The following is a 26406-nucleotide window of genomic DNA, read 5'->3' on the forward strand; positions in this document are numbered from 1 at the left end:
TAATGTTAATTAACTTATTAGTTAATATCAATATGAATATTAATCTTAAATAAATGTAATCACAAAAGGCATTTTATTAAATACACTGTAAAACGAATAAACATCAAAAAGCTTTTTTTTATCATATGAACCACAAACTTGTGAATGACATTGTAAAATTAATACAAATGAAGTTAATATTAATGAACTTATTAATTAATATTAATATGAAGATCAGCCTTAAATAAAATTAAGAATAATAAACATTAAGAATGTTAATCAGAAATTAAAGAGCATTATAGTAACAGCATTTAGCATTGCTCATTTCAGGAACAGACAGCACTAAATAAGAATTTATACAAAACAAAATGCATGCATGCAGAAATAAATATCTTGACAGGCCTAATATGCACACTAAAACAATTGTACTATTGGTCAACACATATCGTGGAGGGGAGGGGGGGATTCCGGGAGTTTTCCGGGAGATAGACTAAAACGGGAGATGGGTCTGAAATACGGGAGACTCCCGGGAAAAACAGGAGTGTTGGCAGGTATGTTGGGCAATGAAACAATACTGTGCCATTTACCATGATGCTGTTGTAATGCACCATGGTATTTATTTACAGTAAATGATGGAATACTATGGAAATTTTGTGGTACCTTTTAGTTAGTGTAAGTACATGAGAAATGCTTTTGTGCTTTGTCTCAGTCCCAGATAACAGCGTTTGGAGTAACCCTGGCCAGACTCAGACTAATAGGATTATCTACATACTTTAATTAAGATTAAGTGGTGCAATGGGCTTTTCAAACAGTATGAGGTGTGAGAATGTGTGTGCTTGTCTAATCTGTTGTGGAATCTGTAGGTTCCTCCATTTGGAAATGTATTCGCAAGATTTATAGATTTTTATTTAAATGCTCGGTTGGATTAAAACGCCAATTCTTTTACATTATTATAGTGATTTATGTGCTTTTATTAAACAGGATGGCACAGTAAATGAACACATAACTCATCAAATTCATTGATTTTACTCACTTTTGTTTCTGCTGTTGATTGATGGATGTCCAATTTGATGTCATTTCCTGGATGATGTCATCAAGGAAGTCACTCTTGTTATTTACTAACAGAAAGTAAAGGTTGATGTAAACACAGATTAAAATAAGATTACATGCAGATTAATTGCAAAGTTGTTTTTGAAGTTGATTAGTAATTTAAATGGTAAAAATGAATTACAGTGAAACTACCACCAGTCACTTTATTAGGTACACCTGTCCAACTGATGGTTAATGCCAATCACATGGCAGCAACTCAATGTATTTAGGCATGTAGACATGGTCAAGACAATCTGCTGCAGTTCAAACCAAGCATCAGAATGCGGAAGAAAGGTGATTTAAGTAACTTTGAACGTGGCTTGTTTGTTGATGCCAGACGGACTAGTCAGAGTATTCCAGAAACTGCTGATCTAGTGGGATTTTCACGCACAACCATCTCTAGGGTTTACAGAGAATGGCCAAAAACAGAGAAAATATCCTGTGAGCGACAATTCTGTGGGCGCAAATGCTTTGTTGATGCCAGAGGTCAGAAAAGAATGACCAGACTGGTTCAAGCTGATAGACAGATAACAGTAACTCAAATAACCTCTCGTTACAACCGAGGTATACAGAAGGCTATTGTTGCCACAACATGTCCAACCTTGAAGCGGATGGGCTACAGCATCAGAAGACCACACGGGTGCCAACCCTGTTCACTAAGAACAGGAAACTGAGGCTATAATTTGCACAGGCTCACCAAAATTGGACATTAGGAAATTGGAAAAACGTTGCCTGGTCTGATGAGTCTCAATTTCTGCTGCCACATGCGGATGGTAGGGTCATAATTTGGCATCAACATCATGAAAGCATGGATCCATACTGCCTCATATCAAAGGTTCGGGCTGGTGGTGGTGGTGTAATGGTGTGGATATATTATTGGCACACTTTGTGCCCATTAGTACCAATTGAGCATCGAGTCAACGCCACAGTCTACCTGAGTATTGTTGCTGACCATGTCCATCCCTTTATGACCACAGTGTACCCATCTTCTGATGGCTACTTCCAGCAGGACAACACGCCATGTCATAAAGTGCGAATCATCTGAGACTGGTTTCTTGAACATGAAAATGAGTTCACTGTACTCAAACGGCCTCCACAATCACCAGATCTTAATCCAATAGGGCACCTTTAGGATGTGGTGGGACGGGAGATTCACATCATGGATGTGCAACCCAAAAATCAGCAGCAACTCCTTTAATTAATCGATTAATCCTGACAGCATTTGTTTTTAGGTCATTGTAACCTATTAAACTAAGTTAATCATGTGCTAACTTAATTTTAACGCAAGTAACGCAGGGTTTTATAAGTCAGTTTAACATAATATAAGTTCAATGGACTCATAAGGTTAATTTGATTCAGCTTACAAATTTAAGGCAACCAGGATTTTTTACAGTGTAGAAATTAGTTTCCAACATAAAAGTTATTTGCAACTGAAAAACTATCAATTATATATTTATTTGAATTTGAATTAAGATTAATATAAATGTACTTTTAGATTAAGAAATACCCCTTTTTTTAAATTTGACATGTTATAAGTTCATTTGCAGAACTAAATGTGTGAAATGTCATTTATGAAACAAAGCGGATTCAACTATAAAGCAGCAAATTTGTCAGTAGTATGTGCGTATGTATTAGTTAATTGCACTTTTTGATGCGCATTAAATGCCCAAGAAAGTTTAACACACTCCTACACTTTCCTCAAATTCATCTGTCTGTCCAGCATAAAGCATGCAAAAGAAAGTCTGTGTGTTTGCAAGGAAGAGTCTTCACATGCTGTGTTGTTTATGGGCAGGCCCAGAGGCAACAGATTCTCCGCTGTAAGAGCTAAAGCATGTGAAAGTCCTTGTGAGCAGGTGTGTGTGTGTGTGAGAAAGTAAACAGATGTCCTCACACAAGAGTGAAAAAATGACATTTAAAAGCGTGAGCAGGTTTACAAGATGAGCGCAGAATGCTGGTGTGTGTTGTGTTGAAGATCTGCGCGAGTTTCTTCTCCAGACACAATAAAATATCCGTCCCAGCTGTTCATACGAGCTCCTGCATTCTTCTCAGTTTTTCAATAAATATATGGCATGAAGTTTAGTGGAGTCTAGATGTTCAATAACAACATCATGAGAAGTACAATGTGTCGTCTTTTGAAAGATTGTTTTCTTTCAAAATAATGGACTTTGGATTGCTTGTGTTATGAATGAGCAATATCACACGAGTAGCGTTGCGATATGGCTGTATAACGGCACTGGTGGGAGGCATGGGTTGTGTCATGCCTTAGTGCTGATATACAGCCATATCGCACTGCTACTCGTGTGATATTGCGTTTATACAACAGTTTGACGGCATAATTGTGAATATAAAAACAAAATCAAACATGGAGTCTCAAAAACCCTTTTGTATGAGGAACTACTTTCTTCCGCGTTGGATTCAAATCATAAGCTGACAGTTAAACAGCTGAGCAAGCATCTTTAAAACTTTAGATCTGTAGTGTCTGCTTTTTGCTGGCTGTATGTCATAGATATATACACTAGATGTCGCCTGGCCTATTGTTGTCTATTGGATGGAATGCGTCAAAAGCGTCGCCATCATGCTACAGGGTAGCGCTCCTTTGAAATGAATGCGGGACCAAGGTACAGTGGAGGACTGTGGCCATCCAAAGCCAGAGATGTACACATATACACATATATCTATGATTGGGAGTTTTCCTGGATGTTAGTATGTAATTTTTTTTTCTAATTACGAAAATTTTAATTTTACATCACTTTTCTACATTGATGGATCAGTGATCGCACGGGCATTCCTGACAAAAAGCTTGTGTTTGTGTGTACAGTAATGTACTATCTACCTTCTCTGTTAAATTTGATCTAATCATGTCCTGAAACACACCTCCTCTCCTGCTTTCACTTCTCATACTTACGGAGGGAGCGATTTGTTTGTGAATGAATCCCCCGAACGACTCTTTCACTAACGTTAGCCGACAATAATACAAGTTTCTGGCAGCGCAGCATCTCGTTGTCATAATTCTTTTGCATTGTTTACTGATTTTATTCAACAAAACTAGCATAAGCCGAGTGTTTAGTGCGAGTTGGAGCTGCTTTGCCTTATGGTGAATGCATAGAATGTGGACTGTTATCCTCAATAACGTTACCTGATTAGCACAAAAGTTCAGAACATACAAAAACAGAAAAAAACTTAATCTTATCTATGAAATGTTCTGCCTTTGTGCTTTGTTTTCTTTGTTTGCTCATTACTACACCCGTAGACAGCGCTAAAGTCCCGCATCTTCACGTAATAACACTGTCTTGACTAGTGCGGTTGAATGACATTTGTCCTGGGAGCACTGTACCAATGTGGCGGCGCTACTGACGCATGCTCAGGGCCCCTATGCGATATCTAGTGTATATATCTATGGCTGTATGTGGGCGGAGTAATACACAAAGGGAAAGAGGCTGTACGGGTGCTGATATTACATAAATATATCACGGCTATCAGACAATCAGATTCGAGAATTAGACAGAACTGTTGTATAAAAGAAAATAGGCGACACGGTGGCTCAGTGGTTAGCACTGTCGCCTGACACCAAGAAGGTTTCTGGTTCGCTGATTCCCAGCTGGGTCAGTTGGCAGTTCTGTGTCAGTTTGCATGCTCTGCCTGTGCTCACAAGGGTTTCCTCCGGGTGCTCCAGTTTTACCCACAATCCAAAGACATGCGCTATTGGAGAATTGAATAAACTGAATTGGCTGTAATGTATGAGCGTGTGTGTGTGTGTTTGTGTGTGTGTGTGTTTGTGTGTGTGTGAATGTTAGAGTGTATGGGTGTTTCCCAGAACTGGGTTGCTGCTGGATGGGCATCCGCTGCGTGAAACATGCTGGAATAGTTTGCGGTTCATTCAGCTGTGGCGACCTCTGATAAATAGGAGTGAATGAATGATATCATATAAATGAATGATATCATAACCCAAAAATCATCATGCAGTGTCAATTTTAGTGGTAAATTCTGAACTGGACATGTTTTTGACTGGTTTTGTGGGTTTTAGTTCCCGCACACTTCAGTCTGAGAGCGTAAAGCACAGGACTTGTGCTTGATTGGCAGCTGTCATAATGTTCGTCAGACAGGATAACGGAGGTCGGATTTTACGACAGGGTGGAGAAGAATCTCTGAAGCAATAACATAGTTTAACTCTCCTGCTCTCCGCAATCTTTAAGTGCTGTTGGTGTAAAAACAGAAAAACGTCTGTCAGCTTTACATATCCCAGCGTTTATTGGGCCACCTATGGCGAAGCATGCATTTACCATGTACCACACACACACAGACAATAATAATAATAATAATAATAATAATAATAATTTTCCCAGAGATGGGTTGCGGCTGGAAGGGCATGAGCTGTGTAAAAATGTGCTGGATAAGTTGGTTCATTCTGCTGTGGCGACCCCAAATTAATAAAGGGACTAATCCGAAAAGAAAAAGAATGAATGAATTCATTCATTCATTTTCTTGTCAGCTTAGTCCCTTTATTAATCTGGGGTCGCCACAGCGAAATAAACCGCCAACTTATCCAGCAGGTTTTTACACAGCGGATGCCCTTCCAGCCGCAACTCATCTCTGGGAAACATCCTAACACACACTCATACATTACGGACAATTTAGCCTACCCTATTCACCTGTACCGCATGTCTTTGGACTGTGGGGGAAACCGGAGCACCCGGAGGAAACCCATGCGAACGTAGGGAGAACATGCAAACTCCACACAGAAACGCCAACTGAGTCGAGGCTCGAACCAGCGACCCAGCGACCTTCTTGCTGTGAGGCGACAGCACAACCTACTGTGCCACTGCTTCGCCCACATGAATGAATGAATAATAATAATATTATTAATAATATTTGTAGTAATAATAATAATAATAATAGATTTTTGTGGATTATTTAATTATTAGGAATTCAAATTAATCAAATACATTTATTTAAAATAGCACTTGTTTGTGATAGTAAAAAAATACTATAATCCCATTAAATTAACATATAATTCCATTTTTTTTATAATTTCATGCAAAGATGATATAATACAACACAGTTTTATAAATGTACATATGTTTTTTTTTTTTTATCTAAACTTTCAAGAATTTAAGATGCTGATGGGTGCTGAACAAAACATCCCCTTCTTGTAACAAGAATCCATTTGAAGGATTAATTAAACTAAAATGCCTGAAGAACCATGTTAATCCATACTTAAACACAGCTACTTGAACTCTTTTATTCCTCTTTTTCAGGATGTCCAGGAGAGAAAAAAACTGAATTTCTGACCAGTGTGTTGGACGCATTATCCACAGACATGGTCCATGCAGTAACTGACCCAGCAGCTGGCGGGAGGTAAACAACAAACTGACAACTGACTACTGCACATGTAACAGACCAGTTCATGAATTTAACCAACCCTGTGTGGTGTAAAAATATTTTCTTAGATCATAAGATGACCAACTGACTGACTGAACTCACTGATTCAGGTCGCTCTAAAAAGAAAGCTAATTCACCCTCCGGGGTCTGGGGGTGTTTTGGAGGGCCTGGAGAAGTTATGATATGTACTTTTTATATGCTTATAAACATTTAAATGGCAAAAGTCAAATACCACTGTAAACAGCAAAACATAGGCTACAATAATATGTTAGCAGCGTTTATGTTTAGCACTGCTACCTCACAGGAAGAAAGTTGCTGGAGTCCCGGCTGGACCAGTAGGCATTTCATGTTCTCCCCATGTTGGTGTGGGTTTCCTCTGGGTGCTCTGGTTTCCCTCACAGTACAAAGACATGTGCTGTATAGGTGAATTGAATAAACTAAATTGGCCGTAGTGTATGAGTGTGTGTGTTGCAGTGTATGGGTATTTCCCAGTACTGGGTTGTGACTGAAAGGGCATCCACTGCATAGAACATATGACAAAACATTCGGCGGTTCATTCCATTGTGGCCACCCCTGAAAAATAAGGGACTAGGCCGAAGAGAAATGAATGAATGAATGACCTTTTCGGAATTAGGTCTTGTAGAGTCTTTGGTGCAAAATGATGTGAAAATCATCTTGTTTACTTGCTTACAGAACAGTATATTGATTTCCACTTTCTAAGACACTGAAAAGCTCAATGGCTCATTTGTGAGGAGGCATGAACTAACATTACTGATGCAGTGATTCACACCTGAGAGGACAAAGGCCTACATAATGAAATATTCAGCTGTTTTTTTCCGATGCGTCATGTTGACAGAAGAGAAAGCACTCTCTGTCTCTTTTACTAATTTCACAAAAACATAGCCCTTTACTCTAAATTACTATAGTATTTTAAATGTGTAACATCTGGTTGTATTGGATTTTTTGTTTTTGCTGTTATTTTCTATAATTTGTTTCTGTTTGTACAGCATATTATTTACAGTAAATAACTGAACTGAACAATTATGCCTCATATCGTTCATTGAGATATAATAGACTTGTGTTTAAGTGGCTTCGATTTAAAAAATTTTAATTGCAAATGCCACAAAAATCACACTGCACAAGTAACTCAAATTTTGATTTTGTAACAACAGTAAACATATTTTGTTATAAGGTCTGGTTTTGTGGTGGCTGTACTTTTAAACCAAAATAATATAATCTTAATTGAAGTGATGAAAGGTTTTGAAATTCTAACCGTAAACAGAGCTACTGTAAGGTCACACCTGCTTAGTATAAATGCTTGAAAATGATTTAGTTGAAAATATCTATTAGAAACTTAAAAGTAATCAAAAGGTAATCAGATATACTTTATGATTATGAGTATGTATAAATAAAAATAAATCCTTTACAGTTTTCAAATCTGTGTTTGCCTTATCAATACAACCAAAAATGTATTTTAAGCTCATTTCATGGCGCACTTTTCTTTGTACGTTTACTGACCCCAGGGGGTTAAAGTAAAACTTTTTTTGGTAATAGGCTCGTTTTACAACTCTAGAGTTAAACAGAAACAAATATGTTAAAACTAACATATTAATGTCTAGTAGTTACATACGGTTTCAATACCATGCAGTTGACAAGCCAAACATGAAAGCGCAATTAGCAGCGATCGCCGGTTTTCCCAATCTAATCGGAGCAATCGACTGCACGCACATTGCTATAAAGGCGCCATCTGAAGATGAATTTCCATACGAAAATTAGAAACATTTCCATTCAATAAATGTGCAAACAATATGTGATGATCAAATGCGCTTATCATAATTCACACACTTGAAAATGATTCATATTGTCTTCCTCGGGATGTAGAGTAGGCCAAATTTGATTTGTTGTGGAGGAAAAAAAGAAGAATGAGTTCATCAGACGCTGGATTCAAACTGAGTTCATGATTGAAGGTGTTAAAACATGTTGCCATTCGCTTTACAAGCTTTCACACTGCTATACACTACAAAATTTTACACCTTTAGACCGGACCATTTCTTTTTTAATTCACTCTCAGTGCAATGTTCAGACCCAACTGTGTTAACCGCGTCAGCTAAACTTTCCCACTCTATTTTTTTTTTCTTTTGTTATTTATTCCAAAGGACAAACTTGCAAATAACACCATTTTTCTCCGGTCTACCTCTGAAAGGAGCACCTCCAATTCACATTCTGTTCAAAGTTTCTCTTTTTGCTAGCTTTTGCCATTGCTTTTTCGTTTGGTTTTGCCAAAGTGGAGTCATTACCATATTCATATGGGGGAGGAGGCAGGGAGGGGTTTTGCGGCTCATGCACGTGCGCTCAGTTTTACGTTAATTCCGATGTACAAAGAGAATATGCGTGGGATTCGGTGTACACAGTGTTTTATACATCTTAATTTTTTGCGTACACACATTTACAGCTTTGAGTGTACGCAATGTTTTAGTATGATTTTAACGCAAGTCTTCGTACATGAGGCCCCTGATCTCTGGGTTTGACGGAAGCAGTTTTAGCTTAGCTTAGCATGGATTATCGAACCGGATTAGACTATTAGCATCTCATTCAAAAAAAAAAAAAAAAAAGAGTTTTGATTTGTATTTAAAGCTTGACTCTTCTGTAGTTTTATCATTTAATAAGACTGAAGGAATATAAAAAGTTGATATTTTCTAGGCCAACATGACTAGGAACTATATTCTCTTAAAATTTTGGAACGAGATGTTAATGGTCTAGTCTTATCCAATGATTTATGCTAAGCTAAGGTAAAAGTGCTCTCGTCAGATCCAGAAATCAGCTCAATTGATTAAAAAAATTGTAAAACTCAACTGTAACTCTAAGGGAGTTGTAAAATGAGTATATTTACAAAACAAAGTGGAGTGTTCTTTTAATGCATGACAAGTTTGACTAAAATCCTGTGCATTAAAAACATGATCAAACTATTGTGAATTCTTCCCCAGGATGTTGGAGCCAGACCCCAGCCACACTCTGGAAGAGCGAGTTGTTCACTGGTATTTCAGCCAGCTTGACAAGAATTCCAGTGGGGATATCGGAAAGAAAGAAATCAAACCATTCAAGCGTTTACTCCGCAAGAAATCCAAGCCCAAGAAGTGCGTAAAGAAGTTTGTGGAGTACTGCGACATCAGCAACGATAAAGCCCTGTCTCTGCAGGAACTGATGGGCTGTCTGGGTGTCACTAAGGAAGAGGGTGAGTCTCACTGTTTCCTGAGATGTACGAGCAAGAAATCAAGGCATTTACACACTAGACTTAAAGTGATCACCAAAAACTGAAAATTCTGTTCTCATTTACTCACCTTTTACTTGTTAAAGGAAATCTTGGCTCTTTACATATCCATTACTGATACAACCGTAAGTGGATTCAACCAAAATAGACTAATGTTGAAGAGGGTGCAAGTGTTTCATCTATTTTTTTTTTACTAAAAATACAGAGAAAGATACTGATTGTATTAACTGTAGTGTTCTTGGTTTAGTCTTGTTCGAAGACTGTGTGGTCGTTTTAATAACCATGAACACTTGCGTTTGTTTAATAACTTTCTCAGAAACAAGCTGTATTGCTGTCATGTAATGAAGAACAGGCTTGTAAAACGTTCTCATTGCTTTTTCCTCAGGGGCAAAAACAGGTGATGGCACAACATCTAGTAAACTGGTAAGTTAATGTCAGTGGCTGTTAACATTCACAACATGCATTCCAGCTTTCTCTTTTACTGAGCAGTAGACTGAAATTACTAATATAGAAGAATACTGTTGCATTTATAATTAGGGTGACCAGATTTTTCAGAGTGGAATGAAACAGTTAGAATCAATGTTTTTGCATCAAAACTAGCCCAAAATTAGATCGGCTGTCAGTAAAAAAAAATAGCCAAATGGCCAGTCAAAACTTGCCCAATGGTTAGATAAAATTAGCCCAAAACTAGCACAAATGGCCTGTCAAAACTAGCCTAAAACTTGTCCACATGGGCAGTTAAAACTAGCCCAAATGACCAGCAAAACTCAAAACTAGCTTACAATTACCAGTCAAACCTAACCCAATGTCTAGTCAAAACTGGCCTGATGGACAGTTAAAACAATATCCAAAAAACTTGACCAAATCTAGCCAGAAAGTCAGTTAAAACTAGATCAAATGGAGAGTTAAAACTTGCCCAATGGCTGGTCAAATCTACCCCAAATAGACAGTTATAATTGGCTCATAACTAACCTACAATTACCAGTCAAAACTATTCCAATGGCCAGCCAAAACCAGCCCAAAACTAAACCAAAGGGTTGATGAAAATTTGCCTAAACAGCAGATAAATTTAATCCAATGGCCAGTCAAAACTAGCACAAAATTAGCCCAATGGCCAGTCAAAATTAGCCCAAAACTAGCCAAAATGGCTAGTCAAACTTGCCAAATAACCAGATAAAACTAGGCCAAAACTAGTCCAAAAGGTTAGTCAAAACAAGCCCAATGGTCAGCTAAAACTAGCCCAAAACTAGCCCAAATGGCCAGTCAAAAGTAGCCCAATGGCTAGTTAAAAGTAGCCTAAAATTAGCCCAATAGCCAGATAAAACTAGCCCAAATGGCCGGTCAAAATCAGCCCAAAACTAGCCCAATGGCCAGTACACATTTTACATTACTTTGTGCATTATCCACGGTTTCTTTTTTGAAAATAGCTGTTTTAGTCATTTTAAATATTCTGTTATTATATAAACCCATCGTGAAACTCCTAGAAACAAAAAAGGGCACATACACAGTCTCTCCTCTAAAGCTCCTACATGTCACAGAAGCATGATTACACTGTTATATCACCTTGGAGACAGCAGCATGGTGGCTCAGTGGTTAGCACTGTCACAGCAAGAAGGTCGGTGCCTGGAATGGCACCCGATGCATAAACATATGCTGAAATAGTTGACGGTTCATTCTGCTGTGGCAACCTCTCATAAATCAGGGACTAAGTAGTAGTAAAATGAATAAACCCTAGAGCAGTTCATTGGTAGAATATATATTTGGTAGAGTAAAATATTTCAACGCAACCATATAAATCTAATTAATGCAATATGTCAAACCTTTAACAAGAGGACTTAAAGAAAACAACCAGTAGCAAGTGATTAAAAGGAATGCTGCTTGGAATGGATATATATATATATATATATATATATATATATATATATATATATATATATATATATATATATATATATATATATTTATTTTTTTTTTTTTTTTAATTAGGAAACCTTAAGTACAAACAAAACAAAACATAATTGGTTTATATAATAAGCAGGAACACTAAAACAAGAGATGAAATCACATCTGATCACCTTATTTATAACTGATGACAAACATTTGCTCAATCTCAGATTTAATTTTCATCATCTGACTATTTACAGAACCTGTCAAAGAAACAAGGCTAAAGTGGGAGCTATAATTGTTCCCGCTCCTGTCCCGCAGATCCCGACCCCACCAAAACGACGACGGAAACCATAGTCTTTGCACTTTGTACTTTAAAAACATTGTAAATTCACTTTTGTAGAAAAATAAGGTATTTAAACAGACTGCTGAATATGTGAATGATGTAGTTAGCATTTGTATGTCTTTACAACAACATCAAAAAGAATAATAATTTAACACATACAATGTATGTGTCCTTTTGTGAGTCTAAAATAAGTAAACTTTTCTAAGTTGTACGAGTTGTATTACATGTTGCATTTGTCAAGGCCATCTTTTATTGTTAAGTATTTTTTATTTGTCATTTCTTCTGCTAATTTCTGGATAGTTTGTAATGCATCTAAACTGTTTTTTAGAAACCTCGACTTAAGTTAGTTTTTATACCAACTACTGCCTGTGCTTGGAATTATTACAGATTATAGTCCTGTACCACACATGGAACGGGAAACAGATCATTTTGTTGAAAGTTCTTCATGTTGATTAGAAATAAAGAAGTCTTTTATAATATTTTGCAGTCTTGTTATTGACCAAGTTATGGTGTGTTCACATTTGGCAGGTTTGTTTCATTTACACTACACTATCTGATAAAAGTCTTGTCGCCTATTCAAGTTTTAAGAACAACAAATAATAAGTCTGGCGACACAGTGGTGCAGTAGGTAGTGCTGTAGCCTCACAGCAAGAAGGTCGCTGGTTCTAGCCTTGGCTGGGTCAGTTGGCGTTTCTGTATGGAGTTTGCATGTTCTCCCTGTGTTTGAGTGGGTTATCTCCACGTGTTCCGGTTTCCCCCACAGTCTAAACACATGCGGTACAGGTGAATTGGGTAGGCTAAATTGTCTGTAGCATATGAGTGTGAATAAGTGTTTATGGGTGTTTCCCAGATGGGTTGCAGCTGGAAGGGTATCCAGCTGGCTAAGTTGGCGGTTCATTCCGCTGTGGCACAAAAACTTTGTCCGTACGCAGATTTCAGTTTGGATTTACTAACAGTGAAATGAACGTGAGAATGTGCATTGGTCCACGCCAACTTCATGCCTGGCGTGCGTGCATTTCTTGTGTGTGTTTGTTTTATTTCCATTGGCGACTCCTAGAGGCAATTATGTTAAATTGCACACTACAAAGTATATTTGAGCCGTGCAATGGCAGCTGTATGGGACAAGATCATCCGCATATCTAGCAGGTATATAAGGTTTCCATTCCATGCAGTTGACAAGCCAAACATGAAAGCGCAATTTGCAGTGATCGCCTGTTTTCCCAATCTAATCCGAGCGATTAACTGTACGCACATTGCTATAAAGGTGCCATCTAAAGATGAATTTGCATACGAGAATCAGAAACATTTCCATTCAGTAAATGTGCAAATAATATGTGATGATCAAATGCGCTTAACATAATACACACACTAATTAATGATTCCTACTTGTCTTCCTCGAGATGAAGAGTAGGCAAAATCTGATATGTAGCGGGGCAAAAAAAGAAGAATGAGTTCATCACACGCTGGATTCGAACTGAGTTCATGATTGAAGGTGTTAAAACATGTTGCCATTCGCTTTACAAGCTACGCCACTCATGCTGTTGTTTGCTGCTCTCTTTAATTATGTTGCTTCTGTCAATCAAACGGTGATGGGCGGGATTTACTCAACTAGCTCATTCCAACGAGGTGTGCTATTTGCACTTAGCCTTAATGGACACTACAAAATTTTACACGTTTAGATCGGACCATTTCTTTTTTAATTCTCTCACAGTGCGATGTTCAGACCAAACTGTGTTAACTGCGTCAGCTAAACTCTCCCACTATTTTATTTTATTTTGTTATTGATTACGGAGGACAAACCTGCAAATAACACCGGTCTTTTTCTCCGGTCTACCTCTGAAAGGAGCACCTCTAATTCACATTCTGTTCAAAGTTTCTCTTTTTGCTTGCTTTTGCCATTGCTTTTTCATTTGGTTTTGCCAAAGTGGAGTCATTACCATATTTCTTAGGGGGAGGAGGCAGGCACGGGGTTTGCACTTGTGCACGTGTGCTCAGTTTCCAGCTGGATGTACAAAGAGACTATGCGTGGGATTTCACGTACGTTTCATACATCTGAACTTTTTTATACATCTGAATTTTTCACACGTCTGAATTTTTTCCTGCGTACGCACATTTACAGCTTTGTGTGTACGCAATGTTTTAGTATGAATTCAATCCAAGTCTTCATACATGAGGCCCCTGGAATGGCAAAGAAAGCTGTCTTGCAGGACTCCCAGAGCTCATCAAGATTCTTTGGATTCATCTTCAATGCCTCCTCTTTCATCTTACCACAGACATGCTCAATAATGTTCATGTCTGGTGACAGGGCTGGCCAATCCTGGAGCACCTTGACCCTCTTTGCTTTTAGGAACTTTGATGTGGAGGATAAACTATGAGAAAGAGCGCTATCCAACCATGATTTTTCCTTCACCAAAATTGACTGATTTCTATGAGAAACTTGAGTCCAGTAGGTCTTCTGCAGTATTTGTGATGATTGGGGCGCAGTTCGACAGATGATTAATCTGAAAAATGGACCTTCTGACACTTTTCCAAATGATCAACTAGAAGTCAAGTTATTATTTGTTGCTCTTACAACTGGGATAGACGACAAAACTTTTGTCAGGTAGTGTATTAAGCCCTGTTTACACCTGGTGTTAAGATGCGTAGTCGTCGATCCGATCACAAGTGGACATTGCTAAGTGCAGGTGCAAATAGGGTGTGAAACTTTTTGAGCTTGTTCACATTCAAACACTTTGAGATGTGGTTAAAAACATATTCCAGCATTATTGCTCAAACAGTGCAAAACAAAATTGTGGTTTAATTCAGACCTCTAAACTATCCAAAAACGTGAATATTAAAAGGACAGGAAGCTCAAGCAGATTTGGATATAATCTTAAAAATGACAGTGTGAAGTCAACCAAGACTACGGCCCAATCCCAATTCTACCCCTTAGCCCAGGGGTGTCAAACTCAATTCCTGGAGGGCCGAAGCCCTGCAAAGTTTAGTTCCAACCCTGCTCCAACATACTTACCTGTAGGTTTCAAACAAGCCTGAAGGACTCAATTAGTTTGATCAGGTGTGTTTAAATAGGGTTGGAACTAAACTGTGCAGAACTGCGGCCCTTTTGGAACTGAGTTTGACTCCTGTGCCTTAGCCCTTCCCCTTACGTTTTGTGCGTTCACATGAAGGGGTATGGCTAAGGAGAAAGGTTAGATACCTCTCGAAACGAAGATTTTTCAGGACCACACTCGAAAGGGGTAAGAAAATTTCCCAGAATACACCAGCCACAGCTGCACCCGGTAAGTAAGGAGATCCACAAATGAGTATTTTTTGTCATTATTACGAATTTTTACAACAAACAAGCATGTTTACCGTCATAAAAAAAGCTAAAACAAAAAAAATTCGCTATCTATAACCCCTAATAATAACTCCTGTATAGTAGTCCTTAGGGATGTAACGGTATTGTAAATACCGTCATACCGCAATATTAATTTTTTTCGATATTACCGAAGTCGCATGCCTCGGTAAAACTATAGGTCTTCTGAGAAAATTTGCTCAGGCGAATGAAGCGAACGGGAGATAGCGAAAACTACAATTGCCATCAGCCCATGCTTGACCATCATCCCTTGCGGTCTGTTGTCGCTACAGATCCAGTAATGCGGAAATGGAGTGTGCTGCTAGAAGCGGGGATGAAAAGAGCTGGAAAACTCTAAGGCCCTGTTTACACGAATGCGTTTTAGTTTGAAAACGCATAAGTTTTGCTACGGTTACGCCAACCGTCCACACTACGCCGGAGTTCTCGAGCGCCGAAAACTGCTGCTCCGTCTCAGTGTGGATGATGGAAAACGGAGACATCTGAAAACCGAAGTGGGGCTGCAGACATTCGCCTCTCTGATTGGGGCTTTTCCTGAATATTAAGTAGCCTAACACGCACAGTTCAGTCCTGCATTATCTCCGTGTTCAGACTTCGCAAGTTTGATCAAGGCTGCATCTCTTCTTCTCAGTTTGATATGGAAAAGCAGATTATACCGAGGACACGGGTAAATCTTCAAAGGGAACAGTGTACTTTATAACTTCATTCACATCACCCTGGCTTGTTTCACTTTCTCAACAATAAAATGTAAACATGATTTAAGGAACTGCCTATTTTCATTTTAATATTAGCAACTTAGACAGCAGACATGTTGAGGCGTCGTGCTGCATATATGAGCGTCATCTTCACTGTGTGGATATTTATAACAAAACGGAGCCGATAACAACTGCCTCCTTTCAATTTCAGTGAAAATACGAAACACAGCCTCTCTTTTGCCAAAACACGTTACCTGAGAACAAGTAATAGATTCCAATGCCCAAAGTCAGGGAATATGTCGTTAGATAAAGACAACAAGATAAATGAAATATCCCGTTTAATAAATATAGTGAGATTAGATCCAGCGGGAGATGCTTGATGAGAAGTCCGACTAGCAGAGCTCTGATCTGGGTAGATGGGCTGAGTGTGATTAAATGTTGAATGTGATAAGTTTTCAACAATACTAAATTGAAACTTTATTTTTTTTACATGGTTTAATAATTTTTTGTTATTAAAATTGAAGTTCCTGTTTCAAAGCTTACAGATGGCTAATTTGTATGTCATTGACACTTTTGGCACTTTTTTGGAGTATTTTCATAAGTTTTGTTTTTTCCTGTAAATGATTCAATAAATACCGTACCGTGACATTCATACCGAGGTATTACCATACCGTGAAATTCTGATACCGTTACATCCCTAGTAGTCCTACAACATTCTGTCACTTGATGACCTGAACGATGACACTCGAATGCCCTGTCAGAAAAGTCTAGTGGCTGGGGATGGGTTTTTACAGTGTCTAGTATAATGTTAATGTTGTTTTTGTGTGTTTACATAGATGAATATGACCACGGTGTAAATACACAGTACGGTTACTAGCTTATTGCCACATTAGATTGTTATGGTAACATGATACCATTGCCTTCGGTGGTTTCCTGAATTTAAATACCAAAAAATAACGCAATTGGAATATTTACAGCAGTCACCAGAGATCACGATGAAGCCCTTCCCCTTCACACTCTGTTTCAAGGCCCAAGGGGAAGGGGAACAAACATAGAATTGGGATTTGGCCTAAAAAAACATTCATTTCTTCTTATTTTGTCTGTTTTTTGTTTTTGTTTTTTTTTTTTCAACTGCATGGGCCAAAAAAACCAGGATAACTAAATTAGAAGTGTGAACACAGCATATATCTTCAAACACTGGACTGCCATGCATAAACAATATTCATGTAATACATATTCTAACCATTTTAATTTGAGATGCACTATTATTTCGATCATTGTCCTGGGATGAAGTTGTACTTTCCATCAGTGACCTCAAACTGACCTCATTTCTTTAGCTCCGGGTGTCGTTTATGGTAAGCAGATCTGGCTTTGTGAGATTAGATGGTGGGCACTGGTTTAACCCTGCAGGGAACGTAAAGAAAGGAATCAGTTCAGTTCAGGATTTTAAAATGGCCCAGCCATGAACAGATAAGACTAGCAGTCTGAACGTGCAAGGTTTTTTAAATAGCCTTCAACATAAATACTTGTATTACTGTAATTAAATATGCTAAAATAAGTGGTAAGTCTGTCAGCCTCACATCTACCAGTGGTGCATCTCAATGACAAATAAATAAATTGCAATGTTTGCAGAAGTGAAAATTTTCTATTCTCTATGAGGCTGGATTTACTACATCAAAAAAACACTAACATTGATATATATACTGTAAAACCCAACAGTCAGCTTTATCAAATGAAATGAGTGTAGTTAACTTAAAATTTACTGAAAGTTAATTCTACTCATTTAAAAAAAAGAGCTTTGAACTCAGTGACGAAGGTAATGAGTTTTTTTAACTTAAATGGTTTGTAGCAATCGGTTTAGTTATACAAGTTAGGATAATTAGGCAAGTCCATGTATAAGGATGGTTTGCTCAGTAGACATTGGAAAATAAATATTGCTTAAGGGCTAATAATGTTAACCTTAAAATTGCTTTGAAAATATATAAAAAAAACTGCTTTTATTCTAGGTCAAATAAAACATATAAGAGTTTCTCAGTAAAAACAAAAAACATAATAAAAAATACTGTGAGAAATTACTTGCTCTGTTGAACATCATTTGGGAAATATTTGAAAAAGAAATTCACAGGAGGGCTAATAATTTTGACTTCAAATGTTTATACATCATTAGCAGATATATGTTTTTGAATAAAAGGTTAAATTGAGGTTTAATTTATAGACTACTGATAAAGTGAGTTTAAATTGCTAAATTTAACCATTATCTTTTAACACAATTATAAAATATTCTATTATTATTAAAATATCCCATTGCTATAATTTAATGTATACTATATACTATACATATATAGTTGAAGTCAGAATTATTAGCCCACCTTTGAAGTTTTTGTTCTTTTTTAAATATTTCCCAAATGATGTTCAACAGAGCAAGGAAATTTTTCCAGTGTGTCTGATAATATTTTTTCTTCTGGAGTAAGTCTTATTTGTTTTATTTCGGCTAGAATAAAAGCAGCTTTAAAAAATTTTGAAAACCATTTTAAGGTAAATGTCACTTTAAGCCATATAGAAATGTCTTGAAAAATATCTAGTAAAATATTATTCACTGTCATAAAGGCAAACATAAAATAAATTGATTATTAGAAATGAATTATTAAACTATTATGTTTAGAAATGTGTTGAAAAAAATCTCTCTGTTAAACTGAAATTGGGGAAAAAATAAACAGGGGGGCTAATAATTCAGGGGGATTGGGGGGGTTTGTTCTGACTTTATCAGTATATAAAGGAAATCCATAACATGGAATATCCTAAAACATCAAGTATTAAACAACATATTAAAACATATTTAAATAAATAAAATGAAAAATGTGTGATCACTCACCACAACCTTTTTTTTAACATTTACACCAACTGGACAATGATATACAGTACTAAGAATAAGCAGAATCCAAACATTTTTATGAATATTATATATTGCAAACAACACTAAGAATTCAGGTGAAAAATAAAACTAAATGAAAATGGAGTTTATTTTACCAAGTTGTTAGTCAAATCTGGTGTTGTGTCCAAGTGCTCGTGTGTTTTTCATTACAGCAGCACCTGTGCTAGACTCAAATCACCCATCCTGCAGATAATCTTACAACAACAAACTACAAAGTCTAAACAAATCACTACAGCTGCCATAGCAAGTTCACTTTCCTGTTCAAACATGACTTCATAAAGACTATCTATCTATCTATCTATCTATCTATCTATCTATCTATCTATCTATCTATCTATCTATCTATCTATCTATCTATCTATCTATCTATCTATCTATCTATCTATCTATCTATCTATCTATCTATCTATCTATCTATCTATCTATCTATCTATCAGTCTGTCTGTAATTAGTGCGAGATGTAGGTGGGCTCTGTGTGTGTGTGTGTGTGTGTGTGTGTGTGTGTGTGTGTGTGTGTGTGTGTGTGTGTGTGTGTGTGTGTGTGTGTGTGTGTGTGTGTGTGTGTGTGTGTGTGTGTGTGTGTGTGTGTGTGTGTGTGTGTGTGTATGAATGAGCAGGTTTAAGGTCAGATGACCCCTGCAAACACACCTGTGGTTGTTGTAAAGGCCGACGGTGTGTTGTGACATATGCTGTGTCTCTTTCAACATGACCAGCATCCCTCAATCCCACACACTCATCAGCATGACTCTCTCCTGCGCAGATATCAGGTTACTGTCAGGTGCGTCACACACTCTCTCACAGACTCACACTCCCAGTGAACAGTTCCTAGGTCATTTCATGCTGCTGCAAATCACATCTTACAGTTTTTCTCAGTCGCTTTGGTGCATTTCTCACAACACTATTTACATTTGCACAACAGTTAATGCATTTCTCAAAACAATAAGTCATTTGTGCACATCCTAGTAGCAGTTTCTCATTCTCTCCAACAAATTCCAAATGCTTTTGGACATGCATCAATTGCTTTCATACAACTCTGCTGTTTATAACATTATCATTTGCTTATGTCATGTCAGTCAAAATTAACTAAACTTGTAAATGCTGAATAGTCATTCCATATAAAACTAATAGTCCTCATTTCATTACTTGAGTCATTACATACAAAAATGATGAACTAGTTGTCAAAATCTGTCTAGCAAATTTTATTAAAAATATTTTAATCTTTATTTTCCTGAAAATGTCTTAAAAATTGAACAATTTGATGACTGATTTACAGACCTGGGTATGTTGTAGGCTCAGTTCCAATATGTTCTGCAATATTGTGTACAGTTGTGCACAGCTCTACCCAAAGAAAGTTTGTGCTTGTTGTGAATTAGGGTATGTTTATTCTTTTGCACAATGCTGTGAGTAAATTAGAATTGTAAAGAGCATGTGCAGTAAAAATGTGAAACGTACATATTCAGTGTCTTGTACTTAGATACCGCACTAAATGCAGTGATGTCTAACTTTACTGTAGCTTTCAAATGGCTGTGTAAATAGTATATACAGTAGTTCTGTCTTGAACATTTTCAGGAAGTGTCACCAACATCTGACTTTTTTGCACTGAAAAAATGTTCAGAGTAAACTGTCATAATGAAAACATGACAAAGCCATTTGACTATCTTGTTCATAAACAATGGTGTCAGGACTTTTTATTTTGATGATACTGACACTTTGATTGACATGAATACTTGCTTTTGAGGAATGAACTATCCATTTTGAGCATGTGACGCGCTTTTGCAGGTTATCAGCTAGGTTTTGCAGTTTGTACTAATTGTTTTGAGAAATGCATTAACTGTTGTGCAGAAATGCACTGGTGTTGTGAGAAACACACCAAAGCGTTTGAGAAAAATGTAAATCAAAAAGTCAAAATGATTAACTCTGCTGTGAATTTTTTTTAAATTTTCAAATATTTCCCATGTGCTGTTTAACAGACAAAGCACTTTTCGCAATATTTGCTAAAATAAGTTTTCTTCAGGAAAAAGCCATATTAAAGTCAATATTATTATTTATATTTTAGATTTCTTTTTCTCCGATAGTCTACAGAACAAACTTTTGTGTTTAGAAATGTGTTGAAAAAAAATCCTCTTTCCGTTAAACAGAAAATTGTAAGGAAAATATGCAGGGAGGCCAATATAAATTACATTTGTAATGTTTTATAAATATAAGTTATATATAACATAATTTAATTCACGAAAAAAAAATTAAAGACAAGGCAATCAGTGTTAAAAAATTCTAAAAAATACACAGTCAATACTCAAGTCATTTAAAAACAATTGCATATGATAGAAGCAATTACGAGATTGTATTATTTTTTTAAGTTATGCAATAATTTAAACATACAACAGCTTAAAACATTTTAAATGTTAAATAAAATAAATAAATAATAGGAAATTTTTTTAAGAAAATGAATAAACACATTTCAGAAAATAAATAAATTAATTAATTAATATAAAAATACATTTTAAGAAATAAGTAAAATAAAGAATAAACACATAAAAATAAATAAATAAACTATTTTAGAAAATAAATACATTTATAAAGGCCTTTTAGTAAATAACTAAATTAAAGAATACATCAAAAATAAAATTTGGAAAATAAATCAATATTAAATACATTTTACTTAAAAAAAGTATAAATACATTTAAAAAATAAATAAACAATTTCAGAAAAAAAATAAATAAATAAATATAAAAATACAGTTTATTATATAAGTAAAATAATGAATAAATACATAAGAAATAAAACATTTTTGAAAAAAAAATATATTGCATTTTAATAAATAACTAAAGTAAAGAATAAACACATTTTAGAAAATAAATAAATAATAAATTGAAAAATAAATAAAATTTTTTTGAAAATATTGGTTTCCCCCAATAACCTTTTTACTAAGCAGTATTAAGTATAGTGCTCAGTTTTACTAAATACCCCCCATTTTGAACATGGATTCAAACAGATCTATGCATTAAAATAATATTTTAATTACCAAACATATTTAGACATGGAAATATAATACAATTAAATTCAAGCAAAATATTGCAAAAAATTACAATCACCAAAATTTCAACTCAATTCAACTCAATTTTTCAAATTTTTGTTTTGTTTCTCATCATTCTTCCTCTTTTTTAAATTTGTATTTAATATTTTCTAGAATAGAAATTTGGGTGTACTAGTTTTTGAAAGCTATCTTAACTCAATTTTTTTTAGATAAGCTCTAGATTTGGCTTCAGTGCTGACTAATCTAAATTTTAAGTACAACCATAATAATAATAAAAAAATAATAGCTAATAAGATAATATAAGATTAACAGCTTCCTATAAAAAACATTAATTTAAAAGATCAATTTGTGAGGGGTGTACTCGTATACGTATATGCTGAGCACTGTAACAGCACCCTTTATTAGTGTGTGAAAAGCATCCTAAAAACATTTTTCCACTTTAAAGGAGCCTTTGTTGAACAGAATATTGAATATTCTTCACAGAACCACTGATGCCCATAAAGAACCATTCTCTCTCTTTTTTTTTTGAGTGATTTCCAATTCCTTATGGTTTTTGACAGCTACAGAATCACCCCTCCTAACCATCTTGTTTTATTCCCACCCATCTCTGTCTGTGTGTGTGTGTGTGTGTGTCAGTACAACTCAGGCCTGCTGCCCAGCTCTTGTCCAGCGGTTCCTTTGTGAGCGTGTTGGATCGGGTCAGTTCTCCCGACACACACGGCGGGCCTTTGTGTCTGCCCCGCTGCTCCTCATTCCCACACTTTCCACATTCTTCTTTTTCATTTAAAGCTTTTTTTTTCTCTCCCTCTCTCTTCTCACCAACTTGAAGCCATGCTAAGACTTTGATAGGACTAGGAGTGGCTGATGTGGAGATGAAGGACGAGTGTTTTGTTGTTTGAGCGCATGGCAGCTTTCAAAGGTCGTCACCAAAAATCTGCTGCAAAAACACCAAATGATCTAAATTAATTTAAAATCTGTTATTTATTAAATTTTAATCTAACAAAAAAGCTCTGTCATATCGTTGAAGCCCTCCTGAATTATTAGCCCCCCCCCCCTGTTTATTTTTTCCCCAATTTCTGCTTAATGGAGAGATTTTTTCAACACTTTTCTAAACATAATAGTTTTAATAACTCATTTCTAATAACTGATTTATTTGATCTTTGCCATGAAAACAGTACGTAATATTTAATTAGATAATATTCAAGATAATAGTATTCAGCTTAATGTACCATTTAAAGGCTTAACTAAGGTTATTAGGCTAGTGATTGTATAATGATGGTTTGCTCTGTGGACAATAAAAAAAATACTTAAGGGTGCTAATAATATTGACCATAAATGTTTTTTTTTTTATTCATAACTGCGTTTATTCTTGCTGAAATAAAACAAATAAGACTTTCTCCAGAATAAAAAATATTATCAGACATACTGTGAAAATTTCCTTGCTCTGTTAAACATCATGTTAAAAATATTTAAAAAAGAAAAAACTATTTACAGGGGGGTGCACACACACAGACACACACACAGCCATAGAAGGCCCTTTGAGAGAGAAAGTGTGGAGATTACTACTGTCTGTGCTGCCTCTAATGCTGTACGATTACTGCAGTTTGCTGCAAATCATTCTTCAGCTCACCTTATTTACCATCGGAAGAAAGAAAGCGAGATCAGAGGAGCTTGAGAATGAAGCGGTTTGAAAAGCAGCAGAGAAAAGCAGCTTCTCTAAAGCCTGTGAATTAGAGAATATCATGTAAAGAAATTCTGTTGCTATGTGGTTACCATATAGTTGCTTGCTGACACAATAAAAAAGGTCCCAATATAGATTTTTCTCAGCAATGCCATTAAAGAACCATTTTTTGGTTACTCTAAGAAGCAAAAAGGGAAAAAAAGATAAATGAAGATTTTTTTAATATTCTCAAGAAGACTTTTAAAATTTGAATCTTTTGTGAATTTATCCGCTTGTTAAGTCGTGACGTATGAAATACTGTTTCCGGGTTCAAGCCACTACTCATTTGAATTGAGAAATTATTTGTTTATGATCACTTTTTAGTCATATCACACATTAAAGTGAATTTTATGTAAAATTCTGATGTACACAACAGTCTGCTGCATCACAGGCACCAATATTTTAACAATTAATAAACAATAAATAACTTTCTGGCTACATGGATATACAGTATATATATATATATATATATATATATATATATATATATATATATATATATATATATATATATATATATATATATATATATATATATATATGTGTGTGGATTGTGATCTTTGAAAGTATTACAGCACTTTGTAAAAGTTTATTATTTCCATTTGTTGAGTCTCCACATACAGTTTGATATAGCGCTAGAGAAGCCACTTCACGTGACATCACACTTAACAAGTGAATAAAGGTTTAAAATAGTATTTGTGATGATTGGGATGCAGTTCGACAGATAATTCATGTGAAAAATCGACCTTCTGCCACTTTTCTAAATGATCAACTACAAGTTAAGTTATTATTTTTTTGCTGTTACAACTGGGATTGACAACAAGAAATATGTCAGGTAGTGTATAAATATGCAGGGAGGCCAATATAAATTAAACTATAATGTTATATAAATATAAGTTATATATAATATCATTTAAGTCACGAAAAATATTTAAAGACAAGGCAATCAGTGTTAAAAAATGTAAAACATACACAGCAACTCAAGTCATTTAAAAACAATTGCATATGATAGAAGCAATTACGAGATTGTATTTTTTTTAACTTATGCAATAGTTCAAACATACAACAGCTTAAAACATTTTAAATGTTAAATAAAATAAATAAATATTAGGAAATAAATTTGAAAATGAATGAACACGTTTCAGAAAATAAATAAATAAATAAATATAAAAATACATTTTAATAAATAACTAAAATAAAGAATAAACACATAAAAATAAGTAAATAAACAATTTTAGAAAATATATACATTTGTAAATGCCTTTTAGTAAATAACTAAATTAAAGAATACATCAAAAATAAATTTTAGAAAATAAATAAATATAAAATACATTTTACTAAAAAAAAGAATAAATACATTTAAAAAAAGAAATAAACATCTTTAGAAAATAAATAAATATAAAAATACAGTTTATTATATAAGTAAATTAAAGAATAAATGTATAAGAAATATATATTTTTAGAAAATAAATAAATATATTGCATTTTAATAAATAACCAAAATAAAGAATAAACACATTTTAGAAAATAAATAAATAATAAATTGAAAAATAAATACAAATTTTTTGAAAATATTGGTTTCCCCAATAACCTTTTTACTAAGCAGTATTAAGTATTTTTAAGCAGGGGTGCCCGAACTCGGTCCGGGAGGGCCGGTGTCCTGGCTCCAACTTGCCTCAACACACCTGCATGGATGTTTCTAGAAAGCCTTGCAAGAGCTTGATTAGCTAGAGCAGATGTGTCTGATTGGGATTGGAACTAAACTTTGCAGGACACCGGCCCTTCAGGTTTGAGTGTGGGCACCCCTGGTATAGAGCAAGTTGCTCCAAGTTGCTTATATATTGATTCTTTGAGAATTTTATTAAGGAGACCTAGATGGTATAGTGCAAGTGAAATGTTTGTAAGTGAGGGAGTGATCACTGTTACGAAATGTTATGTATGAATTTTTCTCCTGAATTAAAGCGTCCAACAACAAGATTATTATTATGGGTGTATCAGACATAGAGGTCAGTAGTACACACTACCAATCAAAGCTGTGGAGACATTGGTATTTCTGTATTTTGTGAATCATTCTCTTTATTTTTTTATGGAATATGTTTTGGTTTTGTTTTAATTGGACTATGAGCCGTAATAAAGTTTGAATGAAAATAAACCTTTGAAATAGAAATCCTCCTCAATAATTCACACGGACTGAAGGAGCTCTGTTTATAGACAACAGTCACTCCTGTGGCCGTATCTGTTGATAAAGTGTGGCGGTGCTCTAATTAAAAGAAAAAAGACTTTGAGTCGGTTTGCTTTCCCAGAGGAAGAACAAAGTGTTTCTTGGTGGTCCTGAGGCACAGCGACTGATCCCGAGCGCATGGCGGTAAAAACACACCTACCTGTAGTTTACTGCAGCTGTGTGAAGAGATGTGTGGGAAGAGATTTCTTTGGGTCGACCTTCACGCTGAGAGCCATTTCGGTTCTCCGTCACTTCTCCAAAACACCTTTTGATGTGAGGAAAAAGAGAGCTTTTATGAATGTTGAATAATACTGTGATGTGTGCTTTTTTTTTTACAGATCCTTCTACAAAGATTTATTACTAATTTAACTAAGGAAGCCATTTTTGACCATAGCAATGTAATAATAATATAATTGTAGTACCCTTAATAATCCTAAAAATGTAGTAGCCTAAATGTTCCTAAAATATTCCTAAAATCCAAAATCTTTTTGAACTACAATACATCTT

General features: G+C 35.5%; 2 protein-coding genes across 5 annotated transcripts in view; one reads left to right on the forward strand and one right to left on the reverse strand.

Moving 5' to 3' along the window:
- smoc2 (SPARC related modular calcium binding 2) overlaps positions 1-12424 on the forward strand; it is an 89360-nt gene extending 76936 nt beyond the window's left edge. For all 3 annotated transcript variants that reach the window (XM_087279717.1, XM_087279718.1, XM_087279719.1), the window contains 4 exons: positions 6324-6423; positions 9432-9679; positions 10101-10138; positions 11860-12424. In XM_087279717.1, the coding sequence (XP_087135843.1) occupies positions 6324-6423; positions 9432-9679; positions 10101-10138; positions 11860-11883 (410 nt within the window). In that variant the 3' untranslated portion in view covers positions 11884-12424. The remainder of the gene's footprint in view (positions 1-6323; positions 6424-9431; positions 9680-10100; positions 10139-11859) is intronic.
- The window catches only part of LOC147834292 (uncharacterized), a 49138-nt gene that overhangs the window by 9829 nt on the left and 12903 nt on the right, over positions 1-26406 (reverse strand). The window contains exons 2-6 of one of the 2 annotated variants that reach the window (XM_087279736.1): positions 26060-26164; positions 23732-23817; positions 19573-19676; positions 17317-17396; positions 1013-1097 (exon numbers count right to left, since the gene is read on the reverse strand). In XM_087279736.1, coding sequence (XP_087135862.1) covers positions 17391-17396; positions 19573-19676; positions 23732-23817; positions 26060-26164 — 301 coding nt within the window. In that variant the 3' untranslated portion in view covers positions 1013-1097; positions 17317-17390. The remainder of the gene's footprint in view (positions 1-1012; positions 1098-17316; positions 17397-19572; positions 19677-23731; positions 23818-26059; positions 26165-26406) is intronic. The other variant, XM_087279737.1, reaches the window with a different exon arrangement.

This window comes from Danio rerio, chromosome 13 (assembly GCF_052040795.2).
Source record: "Danio rerio strain M-AB ecotype USA chromosome 13, GRCz13ab, whole genome shotgun sequence".
NCBI classification, from domain to species: Eukaryota; Metazoa; Chordata; class Actinopteri; order Cypriniformes; family Danionidae; genus Danio; species Danio rerio.